Here is a 27,435-nt window from a genome sequence, read left to right on the forward strand (position 1 = left end):
ATGTAATTTCCTTTCTCACCTTCCCAAAGGAATAAAACGTTCCAAGTTGCACTGCAACAGCTCCTTGACAGATGAGTTTATTGAAACAATTTTTTAAAAGCAGGTATTTCTGAATGTACTCCATCAATCCCAACAGTTCAGAAAAACAATTGTTCAGTGTCAAAATGAAGCCTGCATGTTACAGATTGTACATTAACATACTCATTTATACCACATGACATGAGTTTAAAATACGATGATTTCTTATGTTATTCAGTATGCCAGTTTATTGCTACGGTTCCCTGAAAGAGTAGGGCACACGTGGAAATAGCTCTTAATCCAAGGCTATTACAGCTATTCCCATGCCTTGGACCCCAACAGTGTTTGATATAAATCACCAGATTTTAAAAGTGTTTTCTTTTTAATTTACATTCAAATTAAATGCCTTTTTTTTTTTTAAGACTATTTGTAGACGGTATTTGGTGGGAAGTGTACCATTAGATTATTTACTATAAATATTTCAAATCATGGGATATAAAATTTGCGTCACCTTCATTTTGCTTGGTATCTTTAGCCATACCGATCAGAAAAAAAAATCAGGTTCCATGTATGAAGCTACAAAAACCAACCAAACCCCCCAAAACAAACACCCTCAATCCCATAAAACCCAACCCCCAAAACCCAAAAGACAAAAAAATGTGAATTTAACCAACTTGCACAAGAAACAAGTGTCCAGAGTTCATGGGTAAACTATTATTCCTAAAAAATGAAAAATGAGGGTTAGGAAGTGCTGTCATATATACTTGTGCAATAATCACAAGTATAATACAACAATCTCTTTGTATGCCTCTAGTAAAAAATAATTAAGTTATGATTGGGATTTCCTTCCTGTTTTGGTTCCAAGAACACTCTTACGTGTTCCATAGTCTGAATGCGAATTATTTTTTGGCTATTCCAATTTGAGTGCAGCACAGCTGCCTTTTAAAGGTCAGGTTCCATCTGAAAGTGTCTCTACTATTTAGTTCAAATGATTTTCACATATTGGAATGTTTTGCCAGCCCTTTTGACCAATAATATGATCACTTTATTGTCAAAATAAGTAATTTTGAGCAAATGAAAAGCTTACTCCCACAGTACAAGATCTCTATATCCAGTGTGAAAGCAATGTGGTGGTATTAATATATGCATACACATAATTGTATTACACATAATATATTATACATATTCCAGTTAACCATGGAACAATTACCAAGAGCAGATGACTACTAATCATGGGTACAAAGTATTTTTGTAAGCAAGATTTTGAGACACTTTAAGGAAAAATCTGATTTCTGGAAAAATGACAATCTTGGGATTCCATTTTTGTTTTCAAAGAAGTATTTTTTTTTATTTTTTTTTAAGGATGCTGTATATAAGAATGCACTTTGTATTAAAACAAAGATCAATACTTTACAGTTTAAGAAACTTTACATATGTACATAAATTACACATCAGGAATGGTTTTAAAGCTCAAAATGAGTTATCAGAAAAGTCTATTTTCCTTCTATTAAAATCTTTAACTCTTTTATGTTGTGATCATTTGCAACTGTCACAGCATGATCCAGTGCTCGGATACTTGCTAGAAGCTTTATGATCTGCTTTATGTGCTCCCTAAAAAAGGGGAAGGAGAAATCAATACAGGAATGGAACGATCATGTACAAGTAGTAGTATTTCAGCAGAAGACTACATTATGAATCCATATAGCAAATCAGTTTCAGATAACTTCACATCATCCTCTGCCCCGCTTGCTTAGTCTGATAAAATTAGCTGGGTATCAGCTTTGTACTGAGACTGGAAAATGTATTTTGGGAGTAGGAATTAATCATACATATGGTTTAATATGAGGTGCAGTATCATCTCAAGAGAAAGTCTTCGATTACTTGTGGTATTGTGCAGTGAGTCACAGCTCCCTTGATAAATGTTTCAGCCAAAAAAGAAAATAAAATCAAGGCAACAAGTATGCTTTAATGCATGTCTTAAAAAGGCTGCATTACAATTCAGGTCAATCTAGGAAGCTTAAGAGTGAACTAACTGTCAGGAGGACTGTACTTCTTCAGCTGTCGAGAACAATTTTGGTGCCTTGCTTTGGGGGTGGACATGAAATTTAGACTGGTCTCAGTAAAAACAACAGAAGTAAATCAATCGTAAAAATGAACTTAGCTGATCTGTGAGAAAGTATCCAATGTTTGGAAAACATAGGTAAAGATACATTTCCCTCTTGGCAGAAATGAATGCCTTTGTAGTTCAAACAACTGTCCTAGGCTTTATAAAAAAAAGATACGACATTCTTCACTTATAAAAAGTAGTATTTCTGCTGCAGACTTATTTCATCTGCTTAATGGAGCAATGGCAATAGATTTGTTAAATGCCAGGAAAAAAGTAGGAGGACATAAGACAGAAATTATATTAGAATTCACTAGAAAAAAAAATTGTTAATTGGATGTTTCTCTTCCAATGCAGAAGTTTTACCAAATTATCATTCCAGCTGGTAAAGAAAGCTCTTTCAAATTTAGGAACAGTCTAACAAAAAAGAGGAAGTTTTAATCTCTACCGGATTCTATCTCAACTCCTTCATTTCAATTCCAGTATCATGCTAGGCAGGGCATTCTGGTTTTAGAAATGAAGTAGTATTAAGTCCTTTTGGAATTTGAATAGTGGAGAAAATTAAATTGCTATGTGACACTACTGTAGTACTTTGGACACAAAAGTTCTGAGGCATAACCTGAAAGCAGATGAAAAGCAACCCAGCGTGGCACAAAGCTCAGTGTTCTCTGAAAACTAGATGATTCATATGCCACAGCCAAAAGCGGCTCTGAAAAGTGTCTAATAACCAACATGGCAACTGGAAAAAAAAACCCGACACCAGAAAAAAGAACAACCCAACCCTCTTAACCAAGATTTCTCAGCTACGGTTTAAGGGGAATTTCTGTCTCTATGATTCAGTGCTGTGCATAAGATAAAAAAGCAAAAAAGATCTAATCCCCTGGAGAACATCAGTAATTGACAAGTAATTCAACAATGGCTCAAGCAAGTTCAACTATCAAGAATGATTAATGCAGGTAGCAAGGGGGTTTGTCATTCCAAGTTTCAGGTTTGCTGGAACAACAGAACTACTGGCCTTGAAACCTCTGCTTCCCATGCCACAGCACAGGAATAAACAATCTTCCAGTCTCAACACAGTCCTGCATATCAGTGTAATAACTTGTTTTTCTAAGTTTGAGTGTAGGACGCTACACCCATAGCATTTCACGTTACTTGGCCAGCAGAAACATTTATGGATCTAATCTGAACTTTTAATTATGCTGGTTTTCAGATACCAGTAAAATGACCAGGGAAAACAGGTTCATCCAGCTGGCTGTGTAAATAAAGTCAGAACTTTTGTACTGTATACAAAAGCACGGTTTGTAATTTAGAAGCCATTATGCAGGAATTGGCAGCAGGCTCACAAGGTGGAGCAACCCAAAACCAGTAGCTACAAAATCTGCCAGAATCAGTGACACTAAGCAGCAGTGCAAAACATACTACAGATGTTTCAGGATTCCAGCAGCTGCAGTTTTACACCTTAAAAATCTCCCCATCTACCATACCATAACATTTCTTAGGTTTGAATTCAAAGAAGTTTCAAAAGACATGCAGCACTATAAAGATATTTACCCATGTTTGAGTGCATCAGCAAAATAACACAAAGCACAAGAATTTCAATTGCATTAACTCAAAGGAAGTTACCTTGCATTTCTTTTCTCCACATCAGAACAACCAATACTGTTTCTATAAATTGTATCGGCAAGATGAACAAGGTATCTACAGAAGTTTTCTAGCTGAGAAATAGTTTTGTCTCCTTTTAGATTAGTGAACCACTGTTTAGGAAAGCAGGCAATTACCTAGACATAACAGGAAAAAGAACATTAAAAAAAAATTCTATTTTTCACTGACATTTTAACTTTGGAATGTGAAAGCCAAGACATCATAGGTAACCTAGCTTTAACTACATTTTTCCTTCAGTTGAAATGTGAATTACAAGTCATTTTAAACACCGTTTGATTTTACTTACACTTTGAGCTTTCTTAATGCTGTCCTCTCCATACTCAGAGTTTTGAAAAGCCATTAGTATATATCGGTTTAGCAGACCATCTATTGACAGTTCCTGAAGAGTTTTGTTTGAAAGGATTCCATACCACTGGAGAAAGTTTCCTAATAACTGAAAATACAATACAGGGAAAATAAGTATTTACAAATGTATTGAAACTTTGATCAAACACTCTAGAGCTTTTTTAAATGCAACAGCATGGCTAAGGTAAGCAGTGGAAATATGCCTTCTGTTAGCTTCAAAACTATTCAGAATCCATAAAGTACCAGCCTAGGGTGTTGTGAATTCTCATACAACCACCACCATCTCAACTTTGCTCATGTTTTGCACAAGAAATCATAAAATAAAGATTAAAGTTTTAAGCCATCTTGTTCTCAAAACCTGGCCATCGATGGCAAGCCAAGTGATGCCCAGCATATGCCATATGGGGGCAAATTCATAGCCACCTTGTCAACAAAAGCCTTACTTCCAAGGCACAAGTGACACAAAATGTTACCAGGGACGGTGGCTAAGCCAGCTGGTACAGCTGTTATTCCCCACTGGCATGCAGCCTGTGAAGAATTGCTGCTACCCTCATACAAATGAGCCTAGCCAGGAGTGTAGAGCTGAGGCACATCATCAGGAAATGGTAAATAAGCACTTGCCTCCCAGCTTCTACTTCTGCTCATCTTTGATACTGTAACTGACTTGCTAGTGCAAGACAGCTGTATTTTTAATGCTTCTCTAAAGTAGAAGCATTTGTGCTGTTACCACTGTTTTAAGCTGCCCAGGCTTCAACAGATACTGCCAGAGGCAGACAATTTCACCCTTAAAAGACACACAAGCCCTAAACAAGCAATCTGTTTTAATAACGGCATTTTAATAAATGAACCTTGTGCATTTTTTGTTCTAAGCAGCATTTATGAAGTTGACTTTTATTTCAAAGTGTAAGAATTCAGTGCCAAATATTTTAAGTAAAGGAAGTGACTGGAAGCTTATTAGGAATACAGTCTCCCTCACTGCTGCAATTTGAATAGAAAATTCCAGATAAGATTTCTGTTTGCATGATCATGGAGATCAGCAGATCAATCACCATGGGTCTCTGCCCCTGGCATGGGGGTTGGAACTAGATGATCTTTAAAGGTCCCTTCCACCCAAACTATTCTCTGATTCTATGACTCATACTTTACTTTCCTGTGTAGTTGGGAGTTAATTTTCTTCACAACCTTTTATTGGAAATAAACTACAACAGTCACAGATTCTTACAGACCTTTGCAAACTCTGTACTGCATGTTCCACACACAGAGACTTTTTCTTTCTCACTCTTTATTGTTTCAGTTAAACTCAAGATTACAAATGCTCTGATACTTTACAAATAGCAGTAAGCTTTTGAAAAGGAGCCAAGTAATTTTCATGGAGATTCTCAGACTATATGTAAAAAAAAAACAAAACAAAACAAACCAAGCTCTCTCGTTCCAACGTAAGTGAAATAAAAGCAGCATATTTTATTCTGACAATGACATTAAGCCCAATGACATTAAAAAAAAATAGGTTGAGTATGCTAAATAAACCCACAACATACAAGTTAAAATGATGGCACTTTCACTGGCAACCTTTTGAAGAGGGCACAGTGCATTATCAAAGACTAAGAACCCTAATTTAGAGTTCTTTCAAATGTAGTTAAAGCAATTTCCATCTACCATTTTTCACAGATTTGAAGAGGATTTCATTGCTACACTGCCTAGATGAAAGATTTACCAGATGTATTTACTGACTTACCTTAACAGAGGACCAAAACTGACGTTGGAAAAACAAATATGGACCAGAGTTCTTGTTTTCTAAGATGCTGGAAAGTAAGAGATTTCTTTAATGAATAACCAAGATCACCTCTGTCTGGAGTTTGCTGGCTTCCTCCTACCCACACACAGTTCATCTCTGTAAATATTCCCTTCCATCCTGTTTGTCTTTGCTAAATCTTCACAGTATGATAACGAAATATCTCCTGTATCCAGCCAGTGAACCATACTGGGAAAAAAACCCTGTTAACTATGGACCGAAGACACCAACTTGCAAATAAAGATCTAACACCGTAGTTGAAAGCAAACTTACTTTTTTGGATATAAGGGCATGAATACATCATCATCTAGTGTTCTCCTCATTCTTAGCAACAATGCCTTTAAAAGCATCTGAAACAGATAATTTCATTTTTTAAAGTGTCCAATGCACTGCTTAGTAGTTACCCACTCAAACTGATTTTCAAAGCAACAAAGAACATTTATGACCCTAACAGTAGAAGGTAGGCATACTTAGCACATTATATATAGAAAATCTTAGAAAAACCTGTAGTAATTAACAGAGGCAATTTGACAGAGGCCATTTTGAAATTTGACTCTTTCAATAAAAACTGAAGGCAATGGAACTACTTTATAGTTAAGCCTGATCACACAGCTTCTAGGAAGTCAGGACTTTTGTAATTTTTAATCTTCCAAATTCTCCATACGCATGCACTTTGGCCTATCTCCACTATTCTAAAAGCAATTCATACACTGCATCAGCTATGGCACCTGAAGTCATGACATCAATTCCTGCATTCACAGAAGGTAAGTAAAGCAATCAAATTTCAAAGCAATACATTTGAAAAGGTTACAAAGATTTTAAAAAAGAGAAAAGCCTAACTATTTGTAGCTGGCCCTAAAACCAAAACTACAGACCAACAACTCTTAGTACATTTGATATCTCTTTTTATATCTAGCATCTATTTTGGGGAGACTTCACCAAGTTCCTCCTCCTAATTTATCACCACTTGACTCTCCATGACAAGGCTGCAGAGCATTAAATAACTGCAAAAGTCTTTCCTGCTCCTCACAAAGCATGCTGTGTTCTCCAATATAGTGTAGAAAGAATATATCCGAATTTCTTAACTTATGCAAGATACTTAAGAAAAAAACAACTTACCTGTGTATTTTTGTTTTCTGCATTCACCACTGAAGGATATCCATCTACTAGCTTCTGTACAATTGCTACCATTCTGGACGTTTGTGTTGTAGAAAAAGGATCCCATATATTTTCAGAAATCACTGTAAGAGATTAAAGAATATACTTCTCTTTGCAAATGCTCAAATACAAGTACTAACAACAGCCAGGCAACCATTTACAAAACAGTAAGACCCAAAAGCACAAACATCAGCTTCCACACCCCCGCATTTCTCCCCATTTTCTTTCCAAGACTATACCTGTTAATTTAGGAAGAACAACTCTCTCTACAATGGTAGGCAACAGTGAAATATCAGCATCATCTTTCACTTGTTCCTGTTCTTCACAGCCATAAAACAGCAATGATTCAAACCACAACATAGTCTCAAAATCTCGACACTTGCCCTAGTGAATAAAGAACTGAGGTTGGATTTCTAAATAGAGATCTGCAGTCAACACATTAAAGAAAATAAAAGTAAGAGTAGTATATGTGCAAGTATGATACACTCACAAAACAGAACAACAACTTCAGGAAGTATGCTAAGCAGGCAGGGCAAGCAGCAAGTGAGCACAATTCAAACCTAGTCCCTTTTCTTTACACGTCAGATACTCATCTGCAGTGGAAATTAAACAAAAAAAAGAAATAGTGCCTCAAGACCTGAGTGCCTCAAGTCTCTTAATCTGTCTCAAGGGCGAGTAAATTACTTCACGTGCTCCCCTACTTCTGAAGCAATGACACTACTTCCTTAAGAAACACAGGCCAGCCTGATTCCTGAGAAATGAAGAAAATGTTCTGCCTAGAACACGCATTTATGAGAAGCACACATCAAAATTTACTTTGCTCTGCAGAAGTGTGAAAGAACCACTTTGTAGAAGTTGCTTGCAGAGGACCTTACCTCCAAAGGAGTCCAGATAAGCAGCTGAAGTCTGATTAAAGGGTTAAACAGCTTTGGTAAACAAAGGCCAATATAAGCATCCTTGTAAGAAGCAAAGTACTTTGAGCGCCAAGCTTCAAACTGTGACTTAATGCAATCAATTGAATAAAAGTTTTCCAAAACATCTTCAAAAACTTTGCTGGATTCTTTCAATATACGATCTGGTGGGGGAGAAAAACAGTAAGAAGATAATAACCTATTCCCTGTAATACCTCTTTCAAGAGCGACTTTGATACTCACTGGCATAAGCAAACTCCTATAAACAAACAAAAACCCCATCATGTTTAAAAGTTCTGTTACTTCTGTCTCAGGAATACAAAGTAATAAGAACAAGAGCACATGATTAGTCTCTGATGTACTATTTTATCACAGATCTCACTTTTAAGGGTTTCATACAATCAGTGTGTACTGGGCTGTATTCAAGTGTTGACCTAACTCTGAAGCTGGCCTTGCTCTGCATGGGAGTTTGGAACAGCTGACCTCCAGGTCCCTTCCAACCCAAATTATGCTATGACTTTGTGCATCCAAGTGCAAGTACAGGAGGGCAACTCAGATAAGCTAACTGAATCAGCACGTCAGACTGAGGGGGCACTGGTAGACACCAAACTAAACTGCTGAACATAACATGGCTCTTAGCACTGGGAAAGTATAACAATCTCTTAGCACCTTCCTTATGTTGTTTTATATTGACAGTACCAGTATTCTGTGCAGTCCAGAACATTTTCTCCATATATTACTTTCCCTTCATCTTTTCCACTTCCTAGGGTTAGTTTCATTTTCATCAGTCATTTTTGCTGCAGCCAGTTTTAAATGTTTAGTTATAGTAGTAACCTGTACACAACTAATGTAACTAGTACGCTTAGAAAGTAGAAACAGGCCTAAGGGAACCATAAGATTATGTCATATAAACACATTTTTCACACTGGAATCAAGAAGAGATGCTACAAATGAAGTCAGCAGGCACAAAGCGCATCCCTCTGTTCCATATAGCTCACTGCTCATTCTGGACTAACATGAGAGCTACAAATGATTAAAAATAAACAATCTTTAGAAATACTATGCTTACTCAGAAACTGATGAAACTTCCCTCAGTTCAAGAAGGACAGGGACCTGCTGGAGAGAGTCCAGCGCAGGGCAACTAAGATGATTAAGGGAGTGGAGCATCTCCCTTATGAGGAAAGACTGAGGGAGCTGGGTCTTTATAGTTTAGAGGAGACTGAGGGGTGACCTTATTAGTGTATATAAATATATAAAGGGGAATGTCACGAGGATGGAGCCAGGCTCTACTCAGTGGCAAACAATGATAGGACAAGGGGTAATGGGTACAAACTGGAACACAAGAGGTTCCACTTAAACTTGAGAAGAAACTTCTTCTCAGTGAGGGTGACAGAACACTGGAACAGGCTGCCCAGGGAGGTTGTGGAGTCTCCTTCCCTGGAGACATTCAAAACCCGCCTGGACACATTCCTGTGTAACATTATCTAGGTGTTCCTGCTCCGGCAGGGGGATTGGACTAGATGATCTTTTGAGGTCCCTTCCAATCTCTAGCATACTGTGATACTGTAAAAGGCTTTAGTACACGTAAAAGTGCCAAGCTGCAAAGAGCAATTCAGCCATGCTGAATTTTTAATCTAGATCATTTAACTTGGCAAACTTAATTATAGCACCTAACAACCCTGAACAGTTGCTTTGTTTATGAAAGAGCTCTCCCTGCACCCCCAGTTTTGGTAACTCAGCCAGGAACTAAAGGTGTGGAAACTGTTTGCACTTCTGAAGGATCCCACTGTTAGACACTTCATTTAATTGCTTTTTTTAATCTGTTCACACTTTGGATCTCCACAGCCTCCTACAGCAATGACTTTGGCATTTTTATTACACTCTCTGTGGGAAGTGACTTGTTTACTTTAAACCAATCCTACCAATTCATTTCATGCCCCCTAGCTCTCATACTGTGAAAAGTCAACATTGTTCTCCTAGCTGAAGATTGTAAAACTGTTTAATCCTCTCTCATACACAACATAAGCAATTCTTCATGTGTGATCCTTGCTGCTCCCCTTCTCCACATTTCTTCTAAACTGATTAAATTCTGTTTAATCAGAGATAATTATAATTGTACTAAGGTTCAAAATAAGAGAATGGGATTACTATAGTGATGCTCCACTTTCTTCACTACTGGTTTCACAGCAGCCACTGGAATAATATTTTAACTGCTGCTGTAAAAGATAAAAAAAGGTTTCTAAAGGTTTCTAAAGCACTGAGGTTTTCAGAATTTCACATGTGAAACAAGCCGAGGTTTGAAGAATGATAAACCATGTTACAAATTAGAAGTATCCACTTGAAGGTAGAAAATCTTACTGCTTGCCAGAAAAAGAATATTTCAATTAAAGAATCTCAGTAAGGATGGGTACTTTGTCAGCTGCAAGCTGCACAACAGCCTGGTGAAACAAGACTGGTTTTGTCACATTGATGATCCAGCAAGGAATAGTTCCTAAACTTTCTCCAAAATATGGTGAAATATATGGACAGGGCTGCATTTGGATCAATTCTTCTTTTTTTCTGCCTTTTTTTCTGAATTTTGTTACATAAAACTTCAGAAGCTTTTCTACCTCGCTCCATGTTGAAGTTTGTAATATCTGTCGAAGTTTCCTCATCATCACTGGAAAGGCCTTCAAGGTGATCTGCCATCTTCCCAGTTTGCTCTCTTGCTTGTCTACGACGAGTTCTGAAAAAGATCAGCAACATAAACCAGTTATTACTGGCTTTTTTTTTACCCCCATGCAATGTGCAGATCCACCTAAGCTTGTCATAACTTTCAATGCAAGGAAATCCAGGCTAAAACCCCCTCCACTTTCACTACATTACCACAGCTATGTTGCTGCCTCAAACAATGGAAGGAAGAGAAACCAGCAGTGACAAGATAGATACAGAATGGGTCTACTATGTGCTCTTTTAGTGATTTTATATCAGTATTATGTCATAGAGCCTTGTTTTGTATACTTGCAGGGTAAGCAGGAATACGTAAGAAAACCCCTGCCCAGCTTAAGTGTTTTTTTCCCTTTGCAGGAAAGGAGCAAACATTGCTACTTACATTAGTAAGTGACACAGGACAACTGTATTCTGCAAGCCAGCAAAGACTCCTAACAGACAAGAAATCACTCTACCTTCTAGCCTCTCTTTCTGCAGTTCGACGCTTTACTTGCTCTTGATAGATCACTCTGTCTCGTCCAAAAGATTCAAGATTTGGTGCCATCAGTGCTTTATCTGTAAAATTAGATGGATGAAAATTAAAATGCTTACCTATGATTATATAAATGTGTTGCAGGCAGTGTCATAAGAGCCTTTTACCTACTTTAAACTAAGAGTAATTTGAAGCAGAAAGGTTGAAGTTTTAAAAAAAGATGCACCCAGAAGCCTGAATTCACATGTATAGAGGTTAAAAGAGGAAGTAGTGGGGTTTGGAAAAACCTCCACTTAAACATCAAATAGTTTTCACCATACCTCATTCTTGTCCCTCTCACAACAGTGCCCAACAATATAAAAGCCAACATTTAAAAGAAATTGCTTAAATTGAAAGTTCCACAACAGAAGGCGCTCCTTACATAAACATGCTCACCATGTATCTTTTGAAAAGAAAAGGAACAAAAAAATAGCCAGAAAGGAGTCACCAGAGAAGGAATATATGATATTTGGGAGTTCTATTCATTGTCATTTTGCTTTAGACTGCCTAAAGTTTTAAACACACCAAAAGCTACAGGAAAATAAACAATCTTCCCTCCTCTAAGCTGCATTATAGACATTCCTGATTATAGAAAACACCACCACTAACCAATGAAGCTGATCGCCAACCAGCAGCCAGACACAAAAGTATTTCCAGTTCATCCTTTTTGGGTAAATTTTAGAAGTGGATCGAGTGCTAGCCAGTGCTCAAGCCCACCCACAACAACATAAACATCAAGATTTAAACAAAAGCCTACCCAAACTTCACAGCAGCAAATTTAATGTTTTACCTAAAACTATTTACAAATCCATCATTAAAAATATTAACAATAATCTAAGTAATTATTCCAAATCCGTATCGGAACTACTAAGAGCCTTATACTGATGAAGCCATCAGTTGTTCAATTCTTAAAATGTTATTCCAAGCTCAGCTGCTTGTCTTTACAGAGAAATAAAGCAAAAGTTGACAGACAAACTTGAATCCACTTCTAGCCCTTTAGTGTTCTGACACTGCATGAAGAAAAGCAGATTGCCTGTGTCTGTACATGCACCAAATCAATTTCTGGCATCAAATCCTAGTTTCTGTGGTAATTTCAGAGACAGAACAGAACTATTTCTAGACACAGTGAAATTCATTCTCAAGACTCACAGATACTAAATGAAATTTCTCTTTAAAACCCAGCCTTGACAATGACAACTATTTCCACCCCATAATTAAATTCCAGTCCAAAATAATCTATTCCAAGCTTCTTTCAGGAAACATGTTTCTAGTACATTAGGTTTCTAATTTTTACAACAGCATTTTCATAGTAAAACTGCAAGACCTACATGTGATGCCTGCGGCTGCAAATAAAGTCCTAAAAGGAACCTGTATGCTAACCACTCTGTAAAGGCATGAGCAGCTCTGATGCCTTAGCACTTTATCACCCTTAGTAAGTTCTAGCTAACAGTATTATCAAAATTTCATCTCTGGACACAATGTGAAAGAATGGAAAGTGGCTTTTATTATAGGATCTTATGTCAGCAATAGGACAGACAAGAAAACCATTTTTAAAAACAGAAAGCTCTCCAAAGCAGAAAGATGACTACCATTAATATATTTACCCATCATGTAACATGCTGAATAAAACCTCCTCCAAGGAATGTGTATTTCCATCCAAGTTAACATTTATACTTTCGTAGTTTCACATACTGAAGAGCAATCACCATCAGAAAACTCCTCATTGAGAATCCCCCATCCACACAGTCACAGTAAGAAGGTATTTTAACTGACTAATCTTAAATTGTAGGGTCATTTTGTACTAATCTGATTTTTAACAATGGCACCAGTCTCTTCCAGTTCGTTAGTTTTACCAGTTAAGTGTCTGAAATGAAATACTTCTGCTGCCTACAAATAGAGCATTAGATAGAAATCAGCTCTAGCCCAGTGCTTCATGGCTTTGTACAGAATTAACTGTAAGTGTTACAGGAAATTTATAGATGAGGTTATGAGAAAAAAGAAGTTCTGACAAAAGAAGAAAATCAGGAGTCACATGCTACCACTACTACCACTGCCACCATGCATACATTTACAGTGCTAGGAAAGAGAAAATCCAGTTAGGAGCAAAAGAAAGGAGAGGTAAAGTCAGAGTTACAAGTGGCTCTGAGTTTAAAACAAAACAGATTAGAGAACTGTATCTAAACTTGCTTCTACCCATGTCAAGAGTAAGGATAAACATTAAGGCAGTCATACTTTAAACATTTACATTTAAATTAAGCCATACTAAGTAAACAAGGTTGTTTAATGAATAATAAAAACCTTCAAGATGGACTGACTTGAATGGCTTGAAAACTCCGAAGATTCATCTTTAATATCATCTTGTCGTCTTTGGACAAGGCGGGAAGCTCGCTGTTTGTACAGCTGGTGCATTGCGGACTCAAGTTCGTTAATCAGAGGCACCTGTAAAAATACAACACACTACGTAATATCAAGTTCTTCAGGTGCTTAGTTTCTGGGGTTCCATACTATTCCGAAGCATAATGCTGTCACTGTACTTCTAGCAGCACAAACTGTTTGCTTTAACCCACTGGTATCATTTGGACCAGTAAATAGTTCAATGTGATGAAAAAGCATGCATTTAATGCCGACAGCTTTCAACCATAGCAATAGCGTTCTCAAAGTAACTTCTGTTGATTGAGTCTACACAGCAAGACAACCATTTTAAAGAGCTGAAATGTTACTTCAAGTACCCTTGTCTTCTCTACCAAGCATGTTACATACTGTGTTACGGTGCTTACAACTCTCAGACCTCTGTTTCTTCTCTACCTTTAAACAAGAATGTTGCAGTATTCTGTGCTTTAATGAGAAAACAACCTGACTGTATACAGTAAAAAAACAAACCAAACCAACATGAGCCTAATCTCCTGAAGCCAACAGCTTTTGTTTTGCTATAACTCCTATTAGCTTATGCTGAAATACTATCATTGAAATGCAATAAGCTGCTGCGTAAACATGTTACCCCAACAGGTAAATTCAAATCAGTAGAATCATTTAAATTGTACAATTCGTGTGAGTTATGCATTAAGTATAACCTTTGAGTGATACAGACTTAAAGTCAGACCAGGCTTGCTACTTTGCCTTTGTTCCCCCTGCCAAGTGGGCTAAACTTCAGTAGCAGCTATAACAAAAACAGATGATGTTGTCACATCTGGAAATCTCCTGACATTAAATATGTAAGAATCACTGCACACTTTTGCAAAAATTAATTTCCTGGGACAAGTGAAAAATAGATTATTATAAATATTCAGATGCAAAAGAGAACTTTTCACAATCTCTTTATTTGCAAAGGCATCTCCTTTCGGTATGAACACGTTAAGTCCTTACCTCCGAGACATATGCTTTAGTCCACAGTCTTACAGCCTTTTAGATAAGTATTTCATTGCTGCCTACCAGACAGAATTAAGGTGGGGTTTTTTGCAAAACAAAAGATAAAAATCAGAAATGGTTTCCTGACGTAATTTAGAACATGACTCAGCAGCTATTGAAGAAACTCCTCCAATAAAATGTAAGATTATGAGATCAGAGCTACAGGGTCAGTTCAGCCATCTGCGAATGACACACACATCAGAGGAGATATCAAAAGGATGAAGTATTAGTGCTCTGCGGTATAAACTGGCCTACGGGGATTAAAATAAAAGCAACTGCGAAACAACCCAAACTACACACATCTTTTGGAGAAAATAGAGTAGAGAGAAATTGGAAGTCACAATATCCCAGCATGGGAATTTGGTATTTGGTATTTAAGACAATTTTGAAAAGAGAAATATTAAAAAAACCCAAACACCTAGTTTCACTGTAGTTTACCACAAAAACTACAGATTCTTCCTTACGAGTGTACAAGGAATTCTAACATGGACAAGTTCAATGAAATTTTCAAAGCATCCCTAGAAGTTTTTTCTATAATTGCCTCAGGTTTAAAAAAAAGCAGCTATGTATTCAGTTATATAAATCAACTCAAAACACTTCCTATTTAAAACACAAGAGACTTAGAAGCTGTTATTCTTCTATAATCAATACTGTGGTTGATGAATAACTGATAATTTCACTGACTCCTATAAAGCTACAGCTGTCATTTATTGTTTTATTTAGTCAATACCTTGAATTCAGTGGTTTGGGTTCTTTTTTCTTCACTTTTACTGTAAACAGTGTTAAGAGGAAAAGTGAAAACCTCTCTGAATGTTTAGACTTCAAGCATAATTTCAACCTACAGTCCCCCATCTCTGACACACTGTGTTTTGGTAATCTGCTTCTGCAGGTAAAATAACTGTTCATCTAACTGTGCTGTCAAAGACACGCTCAGAACAATTTAATCTTTCTGTATCCCTTGCATGTTGCTACATTCACAAGGTAAAGATACTGTTATCACTTTCTAGCCTTCTCAGAAAGCCTAATTTTGACAGTAATTACTTCTGAAGGAACTCATGCAAGCAGCTCCCACTTCACTGGCCTTTATCATTTATTGGAGAGAAAAAAATCATAGAGGATTTGACATTTCTATTGCTTGTTACTAAAATCTGCATAATATATATACTCTCTGCTGCACCTTACCAGTGAACAAAGTGTTTTTAACATTCAGATTTTCTTCAAAACAGTAAACATGGTTTTGCTTGGCTGGGGGTCATGAAGGGTTGAGAATGCTGAGTAGGTGCAGAAATAAGATGGGTAGGGGGAACAAAGTCTAATTTATAATGACAGCTTTGGTTCTCCAGAACTAAGCCATTAGACATACAAGAAATCTCTAGGGGAACAGACTCTTTTGGAGTGGACAAGTATATTGTGAACCCATTACTACTTCAGCAAACCACTTTTTCATTCAGATCAGCACCAATGTGAATTTGTCTAATAACTTGTCTAAAATTAAGAGAAAGCATCAAAGCATCACATTTGAAAGAAGAGGGAGGGACCTTGTTCTATGCATATTTAGGTTATGTGTTCATATATGTGCATATGCACACACACATATACACACTTATTACACACATGGATACACATTTTATATACTTATGTATATTACAACTACATACATTATAGATTATAAACATACACACTTTAAATATGTAGTCAGGGCCACAGGTTATACAAAAAAAGCTGAAGTTAATTTATTTCTACAATTGAAGAATTTACTGTCCTGCTGCACTTCATTATTTCATTTAAATAAAACCTCATACTGATTTTACTACTCTATCCCCTCCCTCTGCCTCCTTTTTACAAAACTCTGCAGTATCCTGTGAGCTACTGGTTTTGAATTTGATAGTACTTCTGTCCTGCTGAAAGCACCAAATTCTAAAATAGATGATCTGGCCAAAGAACTGAGGGATATATAGGACATCACAATAAATGAAATGCTCCTGTTAAACTAACATCACCTCCTAATTTTGTGACTCATTGTACATACAGGTAGTGCAGCAGCCTCCAACTGAAAACAACAAAACACTGTGATTGCCCCTAAGAATCACAGACTCATAAAATAGTTAGGGCTGGAAAGCACCTTAAGATCATCTAGTTCCAATCCCCCCTGACATGGGCACGGACATCCCACAATAAAGCATGCCACCCAAGCCTCTGTCCAACCTGGCCTTGAACACCGCCAGGGATGGAGCATTCACAACCTCCCTGGGCACCCCATTCCAGTGCCTCACCACCCTAACAGGAAAGAATTTCCTCCTTATATCCAATCTAAACTTCCCCTGTTTAAGTTTTAACTCGTTACCCCTTGTCCTGTCACTACAGTCCCTAATGAACAGTCCATCCCCAGCATCCCTATAGCCCCCCTTCAGATACTGGAAGGCTGCTATGAGGTCTCCATGCAGCCTTCTCATCAGATGATAAACACGCCTTAAAAGTTCAATGGACTGGCATGGCAAATGGGGTATGGAGAGGGTGGGAAGGGTGAGGAAGGTGTATGGGTGTAGAATTCTTAAAAGACCAACTACCCGGAAAGGCATATTGTAAGAAAACAACTATAACAAGCCTGTTTATTAGATTATCAGCAGTTAAATTGCCATTAAATGGCTGGAATTTATTTATTTACTAGTATAGCTAGGTAAGTCAGTAACATTTCTACATACTGAACTGAAATTGTTAACACTATTACTTAACAGTAAGTCGTCCCACTTAATACAAAATCTGAGAGACTAAAAGGCTTGGTTTATACTCAGAATGGTGTCTTCAAGAAAAGACTTGAACAAGACTATCAAAGAAAACCTCCAGACATGACTTATAGTTACTCCAAGAGAGATTTAACAAGAAGTCTTCAGAAAGCAAATGCTGAATAGAGATGCAGGTGTTTAACTTGTCTCCTGAAATACAAATTTATCTCAGAAAAGAATATAAAAAAGTATCTTCAAGAAGGAATTTAGGCATCTGGGCAACCAACACTGACACAGCTGAAAAGGCAAGTACCTTTACTACCCTTCAGTAGATAATGCCAACACAGACGCAGGACTACTGCCTCTTCAGTGAACAATACCTATTTTAACTAATCAAGAAGCTGGCTGAATTAACTGGTCCACACTTCCTGGATTTAGCTCATGACACAGCTATTCTTCAGTTTACAGGATTGAAGATGGGACTCTCCCAATACCAGTAGTAATGCTGGACAATTCCTCTCTAGCCAATCAGCAATCAGAATGCTTTCATATTCTTCTTCCACACCTAACGAGCTAGAGAAGCAACAGCTTCCACTACTCAAGTAATTATGAGAGCTAATATATTAAGAAGACACAATACTTTTGTATTCAAGTCAGACAACAATAGCCTAGGTAGTGCTACCTGAACTTTACAGCTCCTGTGTGGAATATATATGTATACATATATATAAAAAAGTATATGTAAGTATATATATACACACACATATATATATATTTATATTTTCAGGATCTCCTGTTATACTTACAAAAAATAACTAAAACATAATGAATACCACAAGAAAGGAAGACCAAGCTTTCAAGTTAGACATACACAAAAGTATCACACTACATGAAAGGAGTGTATTTTTAAGTCTGGGTGTCTTCAGACAGCTATACTAGTTTTAAAACTCTCCTTCAGACACGAGAACAGTACCAAATACATGAAACTGCCTGGCAGGAGGAAGTCTTATAATAACATTCAAAATACAAGTCTTTGCTAGTTTCTGGAATGCTTTTATGAACACAGTAACAACGCTGCAATTCGGCCCTTACTTTTGTTAACCTGATATTCAACACAAGTAAAAAACAGCATCTTGAGTAAAGCTGAAATGCCGCAATATCTACCAAAATTCTAATGACATACAATCTAAAGCTTGTTTTAGGCAATCTAAAGTCAGCAACCTCTTACACTGTGAAAGATTGGCTCCTGATCACAAGTTTGGCATGATGAAAATTTATCTTTTCAACCCTCAAATAACCAAACCTTTAGAAGAACATGTTCTCAGGGAACATTTTTCGCAAACAGAAGGAGATGGTGTTTGGCATGTACTAAGAATCCCCTTTTTTTCTCTTTTTTTTTTTTTTTTGAAAAAAGATGAATGTTTTTTCATCCTTACCTTTTCACTGAAACACTCAAGCAAGTCTTGGACATACCCTCGCATTTCTTGCAAAAACTTATACTGTTCACCAATACCCCCAGAAGACCCTTCTAATCTTTCAATTGCCTTGGTAGAGTCCTCTCGGCTTTGCTGGTGTTTCTCATATTGCTGTCGATTAGCTTTGTGCAATTCTTTCATAGAGTCCAACCTGAAGGGCAATGGATAAATAGCAAATTTACATCCAAAAGTCTGTATTATTTCAGACCATTGAGATATTAAACAGACAGTGCAAGGGCCAAGCACTATATATGGGAAATACTGCAAAGACATATTCCCTAACTTCCATTTGTTGCTTTCTCTCCTGTCTAAATAAACAGCAAGGCTAATGGTTTAAATTAATTTGCTAGACTATGCTGAGTGCCTTGCACTGCCCACTACCACAGCTTTTTACAGGATGGGTAGAATAGTACAAGGCTGGCCCAAAAGTACAACTGGGAAGGAAGGTTTGGGGCGGTGGTGGTGGGAGAACTATTGCTTACACAAAACAGAGTTATTCCCCTACTAACTTGATGCACTGTCAAAGGCTCTAACACTACAAGAGGCATACAAACCAATTTTGAAGACATGTAAAGTGCAAGCTGTTGATTATAAATGATTTCTCACTGCAACTGGGTTGTTCACTTAGTAGGATCTTTTCCGTACCTCACAAGCAGATTAGAGTGTTTAAACTAAAAAGAAAACCCCTGTATACACTATAACTGTCTCCTGAACGGGAAAAACCTGATTCACAGTTTAAAGGAATACAACTTGACAAGCTAAACACCTCACTGGCCTTTCCATTCTTGACTATAAGCCTGTCCAGTGTCCAGAAGATGCAACTCAGACCTGTCTTCAACAAGATCAATGGCCTCATATTTAAAGCTTCACTTCCATAGAAGCAATCCAAGGAGATTTTCGAACAAAATATCAATGTCATCTTCACTTTGAGCTTTTTTTGTTTGCCTTTTTTTTTTAATGGATGTGCCAGTCAGTACTTTTCCAGCGATGAAACTCTGTGTTTGCTCACCGAGACTAAAAGACACCCGAGGAACAGAAAGCTAGGGGACAAGTCTTTAAGTCTAAAAAGATGGTCTGTCCTACCTGTCTTTAAGCTGTTTCTTTACCAAATCAATAGTAACAGGAGTCATCTCATTACTGGGAGTTTTGAAAGGAACTGTATTATCTGTTTTTTGAGACTTGGTTTCCGATGATCCATACGCAGTGTAAGTGTATGGAACGCCATAGGATGAACCATAAGACAGTGTCTGGTAAGTGTTCTGGTAGTACAGATTATTCACTTCAGCAGGCTGACTTGGTTGAACCTAATGAAAGAGAAAATAAAATTGTACTCTATTAGATTTTAAAGAAAAGAGAAACTTCCTTTCACACATAAGTTATAAAGCAAGAAATGTAGGCAGGTACTTTTACAAAATTTAATTATCAAGTGTAGAACTTCCAACAGAAACAAATTCACTCAGATGCACCTTCTTAAATGGACACATTTAAGTACCTTAGTATCATTATCATATGAAATAACGATTTTAACCAGCCTATAAATCCAAGAATAACCAAGTGTTTGGGACTATACTCAACTTTGCTGTGGCTATTTAACAGAATGACACAAGTTCTTACAATCAGTGTTTTCGTTGTGATTTTGCAGAAATGTGGGGTGATGGGTTTTGTTGTTGTTTGTTTTAAAAGACAACTATCCTCTTAAACTGAGTGGCAACTTCATTATGAGTGTGCAGGCAACATATGGTGCAACCTGCTACTAATTCCAACTCTATGCTGCAATGCAGAATACAGAAACAAAGAAACACACACTGTTTACACAGACTCTATGAACCCAATGATAAACAAGAACAGAGGTGTCTTCAAAGTGGCATTATTCTAGCTCTGTCTAGCTGCAAATAAATGCCTGTTAACAGCACCACAATCAATCAGTATCTACCCAGAACAGAGACACTAATGAAACTGATACCACTGGATACTTAAATCTGACCTCTTCTCTTTGAAGAATATCAGAAGTTACATATGAACTTCTCAGATGAAACAGCCTTCTGTAAATTGCTGAAGCTTGTAATGGATTTAGCCAAAATATGCAGAAACAAACCAAAAAGAGTTCACAACTGAATACATGCCTGAGGTATGTTGATGCCTTTCCGTATCTGTTCTTGCTCCCATCTACTGAGTTCTTCATCTTGCTCCCCTGCCACCAACGCTTCGTCATCACTTCCTTCAATACCTTAATACGAGTATAACAGACAGGTAACAAAAACGAGAAGATAATAGTAAGGGCCATGAGTTCAAAACCTTGAGAGACCATGCTTCAGTGGGAACATCCCAGAGCATCTTCCTTTCCTCTTCACGAGGAATTAAGGACACTAGCCTGTGAATTATTATCACAGATGTTCCACTTAAAAAATCCAATGGGTAAATTTGCAACTAACTGCTGGTAAAATCCTCTAATGTTAAAATCCTTTGTATCTCACTAATTGTTCTTTTCCAGAGTTATTCTACCTGCTTGTCAGCAAAAAGAATGCTACACCAAAGAACTAATGTTTTTCTTTTCCAACTATATACTTCCTAAAAAACAAAGTACAGGAACAATACTAACTGATTCTTAGTCTAAGTTTCTACCAGCTTCAGAGGAGTCTGTGCTTGTAAGCACAGAAATACAGTTTGTGCTCAAAATTTTATACTTAGATTCCATTATGCAGTACTTTTCCTTAGAAACAGAATACAACTCCAGATTCATGCCCATCTGAAAAAAATGCTGTTCAAAAATGTTGAATGGGAGCACTTGCAGTGAAACAATATGAAAGGTTATCAGCTGTCCTTCTTAAAAGGTTTTACCTATTTCCTCAGCAATCTTTTGCCTTTGGGATTTTTCCTTCACTGTAAAAACTATCCTCCTCTTCTCGTCATCATCTTCATCATCACTGGCATCATTTTCATCTTCTCGAACAAGGCGGCCTTTACCTGGTTCACTGTCAACGGGGGTAAAGTCTCCAAGTTCACGAGCCATTTGACGCTTTTTCCTAGCGGCATGAATAAAAGCAGCATCTGGAATTTCTCCTAGAGATAGATGTTTGCACCATTAAACAACCGTTGCAACAAAAACTTCTTATTAATCTCTGCCACCCTAACAAATTAACTTTGTAAATAGAAAAAAATGTGACAAGAACAAAAATCCATACTCACAGAAACATTTGCAAGCAACTTATAAGCTGCATATGCAAACTTTCTGAACAGAAACCTTCAAAGCTGGGATATACCCAAGAAGTCCAGCTCTGCTTCCAGCAGCTCACATGCCGTAACAGCAGGAGCTTGATGTTCCTGTGGGAAATATTCCCAAAGAAGAGGACGTCCTTTACATGAGCTGACTATTGCAAAGGGAGGAAGAAAATTACATTCTTTACTGGGTCACTTCCTGCCCTGATATCGCTCCTGTTTTTATTTTGCATGAACAAAAACCATCAGCCATTTCAGCAGGCGATAACAGCTCACAGATTAAGAGGACACCAGACTGGACAAAGCTAATATGAGAGATTGCACAATTGAGGAAAAACAAGAAAAGCAGACATAATAAAAAAATATTTGAAATCTCTAGCACAAAATTAATCCAACTTACATACATCATATAAAGAAGTCCCCCAAAATCAATTTTTTTCAAACAATTTTTACCACTACTTTGATTAAGCATGCAAAACCAGTTAAATTTCAGGTTCTCTTTATACTTGCACGAGATACTCTATCCAAGCAAGCATTATCTTTAGAGATGCAATAATGTACCTATGCCACTAGTTTGCAATTACCCCTAAAAGGAAAAGTTATTTGGTAGTCAACTAGAAAATCCTTTTTCTCTTGAAACATGGCCAAGGCTGTGGAGAGCAGGCTACCATGAGTGAGCTAACAGTTTGTAAACCAGTTTCAAAAATACTTTCTCAGACTGATTTCTTTGGCCTCAATGCCTGACCTAGAACCTCCTGAGATACATTGCAGACCTGTAACCGATACATTCGAATTAAAGACAGAATCTTAATAGACAGCAGTTAAAATTCATGGTAAGTCGCCTCTTCCAATCCAGATTTTCTTAGTTTGTCATCACTCAGACAAAAATCTTGACATTACGATGAAACATTCTGTAGTAAAACATTTTCTCTTAATAAGGCTTGTAAAGTTGAACAGGTTTGGAAAACAGCAGTTTCCTGAATTCCCAGATGCTTGATATACTGCTGGAAAGTATTTCCTAATCTCACAAGTTAGTCTGCTGTAAAAGTTGGCTAAAGATTTTGTTAATATATTAGACATACTACAAAACCAACCTGGGCGGAGAACATTCAATGACGACAGAGCACTGGAAAAAGCCCCACCAGCTTTGGGTTTTTCTTCTTCCTTCTCACTTTCAACTTCCATTTCTTCTTCACCATGCTCGCTGTTTGCAGTCCCATCTTCTTGACCTATATCCTTAATCTGTCCTGTCTTTTCTAGTGGTGGTTCTACTGGTAAGACAACAAAGCCCATGTTTTACTCTTTTTATAAAGATCACTCAAAAGTTAGTGTTTTGATTTTTTTTTTAAGGCATAAAAGCCAAAAGTAAAAAAAACCCTCCAAACAAACAAAAAACAAACAAACAAAAAACCCCACAAACCAATAAATGAAAATGTTAAATGATAATTTCATTGTTCTAGATCTAGTAAAATATGACCTCTTACCTGTGACTAAGTCACTGACATCCTCTCAAAATAAAACTTGACAAAGCACACGCCTCATCAACCACTAAATATTCTCAATATTGCCAAGTATTGAAAAAAGTGAGGGAACTCAGTAATTAAGATTATACGTGCAACCTTCACACAGTCTCTTACGTATGTAATTAGAAAGCATTGCCTGTGTTACACCAAATCTTTCCACACGAAGAGACTCATTCCAAAAGAACCCTTTCATTTTCCTCTTGGGCTGGGTGCAACATTAACCAGCATTAGGTGGGTAACATGCAGACACAGGCAGCAGGTATAAATATTAAGTAAAAAAATGCATGAGAAATCCAGGTGCACATAGCTAGTTTGCGGACGTTAGCATCTGCTTAGAGAATCCAGACTACTGACTCAGTAGCAGCCATGAGATTTTTGCACTATAACCAAACCAACTACTGAGACTGCAAGACAGACAAACAGAAAACAAGCACGCACTAGCTGTGTGCAAAATGAAGGATCTTTGTGACAGAAGCCAGAATTAAGATACAAGTTTTCACAGATCACCTGAACATTAGCCAGAGAAATCATTTCTGGTTTGGCTCATGCCCCACACCACTGCATAGGCAACTTAAAGATTCCAATAAAAAAGAACCAGTGGGTTTCTTAAATGCAAACAAAGCCTTTTAAAAATATTTAAGATTACTTAAAAAAGGGCAATTTTCTGCATGGGACCATGCCCTAATCTCACATGCTTCAGCTATACCATTGCTATCATTAGATCATAAGCCCCTCAGCTCGTTCTCATAGTGTTGTAGGTTATTACTCTACACAAAAAAAAACAACAACAATCAAAACTGTAAAAGGAATCGCTACACTTTACCAATGAGCTTCCCAAAAAACAGTAACAGAAGTACAATGGAATTTAAATCCCAGGCTCTATTCCAAGCTCTGGAGGACTGTACATTGTTAAAAGATCCTTCTGCTCCAAAATTTTCATCCTGTCATTTTAATCAGCAAGTCTGCTCTAAGGTCCAAGTCCTCAAACAGGCAGCTGTTGAGGACTTCTTATTTACTCAGTAACAAAGACCACTCTTGCTCACCCCAAAATCTTCCTATTTCAGATGTGTTACAAGGACATTTCCCAGCAGATAAACAACAGACACACTTCTACACTAATTCCTTCCTAATTCCATAGGGAGAAATTTATCTGACGTAAACAGAGCTGCAATACAGAAAGTACTGCAGTCTACTGGCAATTGTGTAAGTAGCTGACAAGTTTCATCCTTCTACATTCATTTCCATATGAACTCTACAGCATTTGTAAGGTTTAAATGAACACACTTAATGCTTGCCTCAGTTCTAAATGCTAAATCCTCTAGAAAACTAACAATTCATCCTGAAAACAAGTAATTTGCGTCTACAGGACTTAATCTTTTCCATTACAAAAGGTACTGTCAGCTTTGCAGTTACCATCTGTTGGAGAATTGACCTCTGTTCTAACTTTTGATTTTTCAAGATCTTCTTTGTATTCTTTCTTCAATTGTTTCACAATCTTTTTGCTGTAACTTGACTTCTTCACTTTAAAAACTTCTTCAGTTTCTTTAAAAGAGAAGTTGGAAAACATTACATTAGACCTGCCAAGAAGTATACTTACCTATTAAATCTGTTAATTTTGCACCCAGAACTTAGTAAATGCCACTAACAACATAATTTAAGGTGACGTTGTATTTGTACTGTTGCAACAAAACCAGTCCGATATCCTTTCATGTGGACTCATGTCTACCCCAATTTTTTTGTGGTCATTTTCATGTGTATGCATCCCACTCACAGCACAGATACAGAAAATAAGGCAGAAGTTACACAACAGGGTACATACATGGCCTGCTTTTATCTAACTGTAGAAACCTTCTTTTTAAAACCAAAACCCAGCTGATCCTTCACTGTTACCATGCGTTTTGGAAGAAAACAACATGAAGCCACAATATTTTGGGTCAAGTCTTTTCATAGCCACACATATGCACAAATAATGAGTAAGGGAATGGCTGGTGTTGGCTGTACTACCAGTTCAAATGTCTGCAGCACTACAACCTACCAAAAGGTATGCAGTAAGTTTAAGAACTAAATAGCACAGGGAAAAAAAAATAAAATAAAGAAATCAATCAAAGTTTAATGTAGGAAACCCACAAGTGTTTGGGTGTTTTTAAGTCTATAGTGTGATTCCATGTTTCCAGTATTTCTGTCACGATTTCAAACCACCAGTCTTAAAATCCATGTCCCAATGATTACAATACAATTCCTTCTAAGAAACTTCAAAATGCATATTAACTCTCCTGCTGACAAAAGGTGTAAGAAAAATATGTTCCTCATTTTATTCATCCCGAACTTCTGGGATGCCACAAACTCTGGAGTTTGAGGAGTGTTTTTTGATAATTTTCAATATGTAGTAACCATTATCCATAGTCAGACTGAGTGTGAATAGACCAATTCATGAGTATGGTACCTGCTGGAACCCAGCAAAATTATTAGCTAAAGCACTGGACAATTATGTTATTTTTACAAAAGCTTTGGTTCAGAAACTGCTCAGCCACTTCTTCCACCATTTGTGAAGGTTAACCTAACAAAACCTCGTTGGCAGCTTCACAACTAACTGCAACAAACCACCGGTGGCTTCACATGAAGTTTGCTAAGACAACAGGCAGTCCAACCTGTGAACACCAGCACACCAGATGAAAACAAACTCGACACCAAGCTGCCAGAAAGATGCCCCAGCCAGCACTGCCGGTTCTGCGGCGGACGAGGAGGGCTGCACAAGCGATGGGCCCTGTACAGCGTACTACACAAACCCAGGTAAAGCCACACAGGTGCAACAGGCACGAACCGGCAACACCGAAGCAGGGACAATCTGCCCCACTAAACCGGAATTAAACACTCGGGGACACCACCCCGGTGCTGGGAGCACGCTGGCCCCGCAGGAGCCGGGTCGCGCTCGGGGCCGAAGGCGACTGCCGATGCTCCCTGCCCCTCCTCACCGCGTCCTCCAGGGCTCTACCCCTCCGGTGCACCCGCATCGCCCCCATCCCACACGGGGCAGCCCCACTGCCTTACAAATACATAAACCAAGAGGCCCGCTCTCCCGCGGGGTGGTGCAGGCTGCCCGGGCCCCTTCCAGCCCCAAAAGGCGGGCAGCCGTTTCGCCTCACCCTCCTCCTCATCCTGGAAGCTGAGCAGGCTGGCCCGAGGGACCTCTTTGTTCTCCCGCGTCCGCTTCTTCTCCTTGGGACGCCCAGGCCCCGGCAGCCCGTTGCCCTGCTGTTGCTGCGGCGGTGGCGGCGGCGGGGGGGGCAGGAAGGCGGACGCCGACAGAGCCCCCAGGCTTGCCCTATCGCCTCCCGCCAGGCTCAGCCCCAAGCCCAGAGCCGCACCGTAGCTGGCGGCGCAGGCGAAGGCCGCGGGGCTGCCGGGCAAGGCGAGGGGCACGCAGCCGGCGGGCAGCGGCAGGAGCCCGGGGCCCGCCGCCAGCGCCATGGAGGCCTCGCCGGCTCCTTCCTCTACCACCCCGGCCGCCGGCGCCGGTTCCTGAGACGGCTCCTCGTCGCGCTCCTCATCCTCGTCCTCCGACTCGTTCCGTTTCCGCACGTTCACTCTCCGCGCCTTGCGGAACATCCCGCCAGATACCGACCCCCCTGCACTGCACTGCACCGCACCGCTCCGACGCCGCTCGCTCCCGCCACCCCGCGCCGCGGCCCAGGCCCGGCTCTCCGAGCATGATAGCAGCCTCAAGGGCGGCCACAGCGTCCCCTACCGGCCGCTGCCCGCCGCCGCCAGCCTGCCAACGGGAAGCGGCCTCCCGACCATAGAGAGGCACCGAGGTCGGCGGATAGAGTGTGCACGGCTGGGAGCGTAGAGAGTCTGGCTAGAGCAACCCGCCTCGCTGTTCGCC

General features: G+C 38.7%; 1 protein-coding gene across 4 annotated transcripts; it reads right to left on the reverse strand.

Annotated features, from left to right (window-relative positions):
- Window positions 1–61: 61 nt before the first annotated feature.
- On the reverse strand, window positions 62–27,216 carry PAXBP1 (PAX3 and PAX7 binding protein 1). 4 transcript variants are annotated; one of them, XM_062622214.1, is made up of 18 exons: window positions 26,696–27,215; window positions 24,966–25,094; window positions 23,124–23,297; window positions 21,652–21,873; window positions 20,937–21,040; window positions 19,897–20,117; window positions 18,775–18,964; window positions 13,526–13,649; window positions 11,155–11,254; window positions 10,600–10,715; window positions 7,955–8,154; window positions 7,319–7,463; window positions 7,041–7,162; window positions 6,195–6,271; window positions 5,865–5,931; window positions 4,071–4,217; window positions 3,746–3,900; window positions 62–1,629 (listed from the first exon to the last, which is right to left on the reverse strand). In XM_062622214.1, the coding sequence occupies exons 1-18, from the start codon at window positions 27,156–27,158 to the stop codon at window positions 1,512–1,514; spliced, it is 2,874 nt and encodes a 957-aa protein (XP_062478198.1). In that variant the 5' UTR covers window positions 27,159–27,215; the 3' UTR covers window positions 62–1,511. The 4 variants fall into 4 exon arrangements, with proteins under 4 accessions (XP_062478198.1, XP_062478199.1, XP_062478197.1 ...); XM_062622215.1 differs by having other exon boundaries at window positions 21,778–21,873; window positions 23,124–23,300; XM_062622213.1 differs by having other exon boundaries at window positions 23,124–23,300.
- Window positions 27,217–27,435: the final 219 nt, after the last annotated feature.

This window comes from Pezoporus occidentalis, unplaced genomic scaffold, assembly GCF_034315485.1.
Source record: "Pezoporus occidentalis ecotype Australia unplaced genomic scaffold, CSIRO_AGI_Poc_V1 ctg24, whole genome shotgun sequence".
Taxonomy (NCBI): Eukaryota; Metazoa; Chordata; class Aves; order Psittaciformes; family Psittacidae; genus Pezoporus; species Pezoporus occidentalis.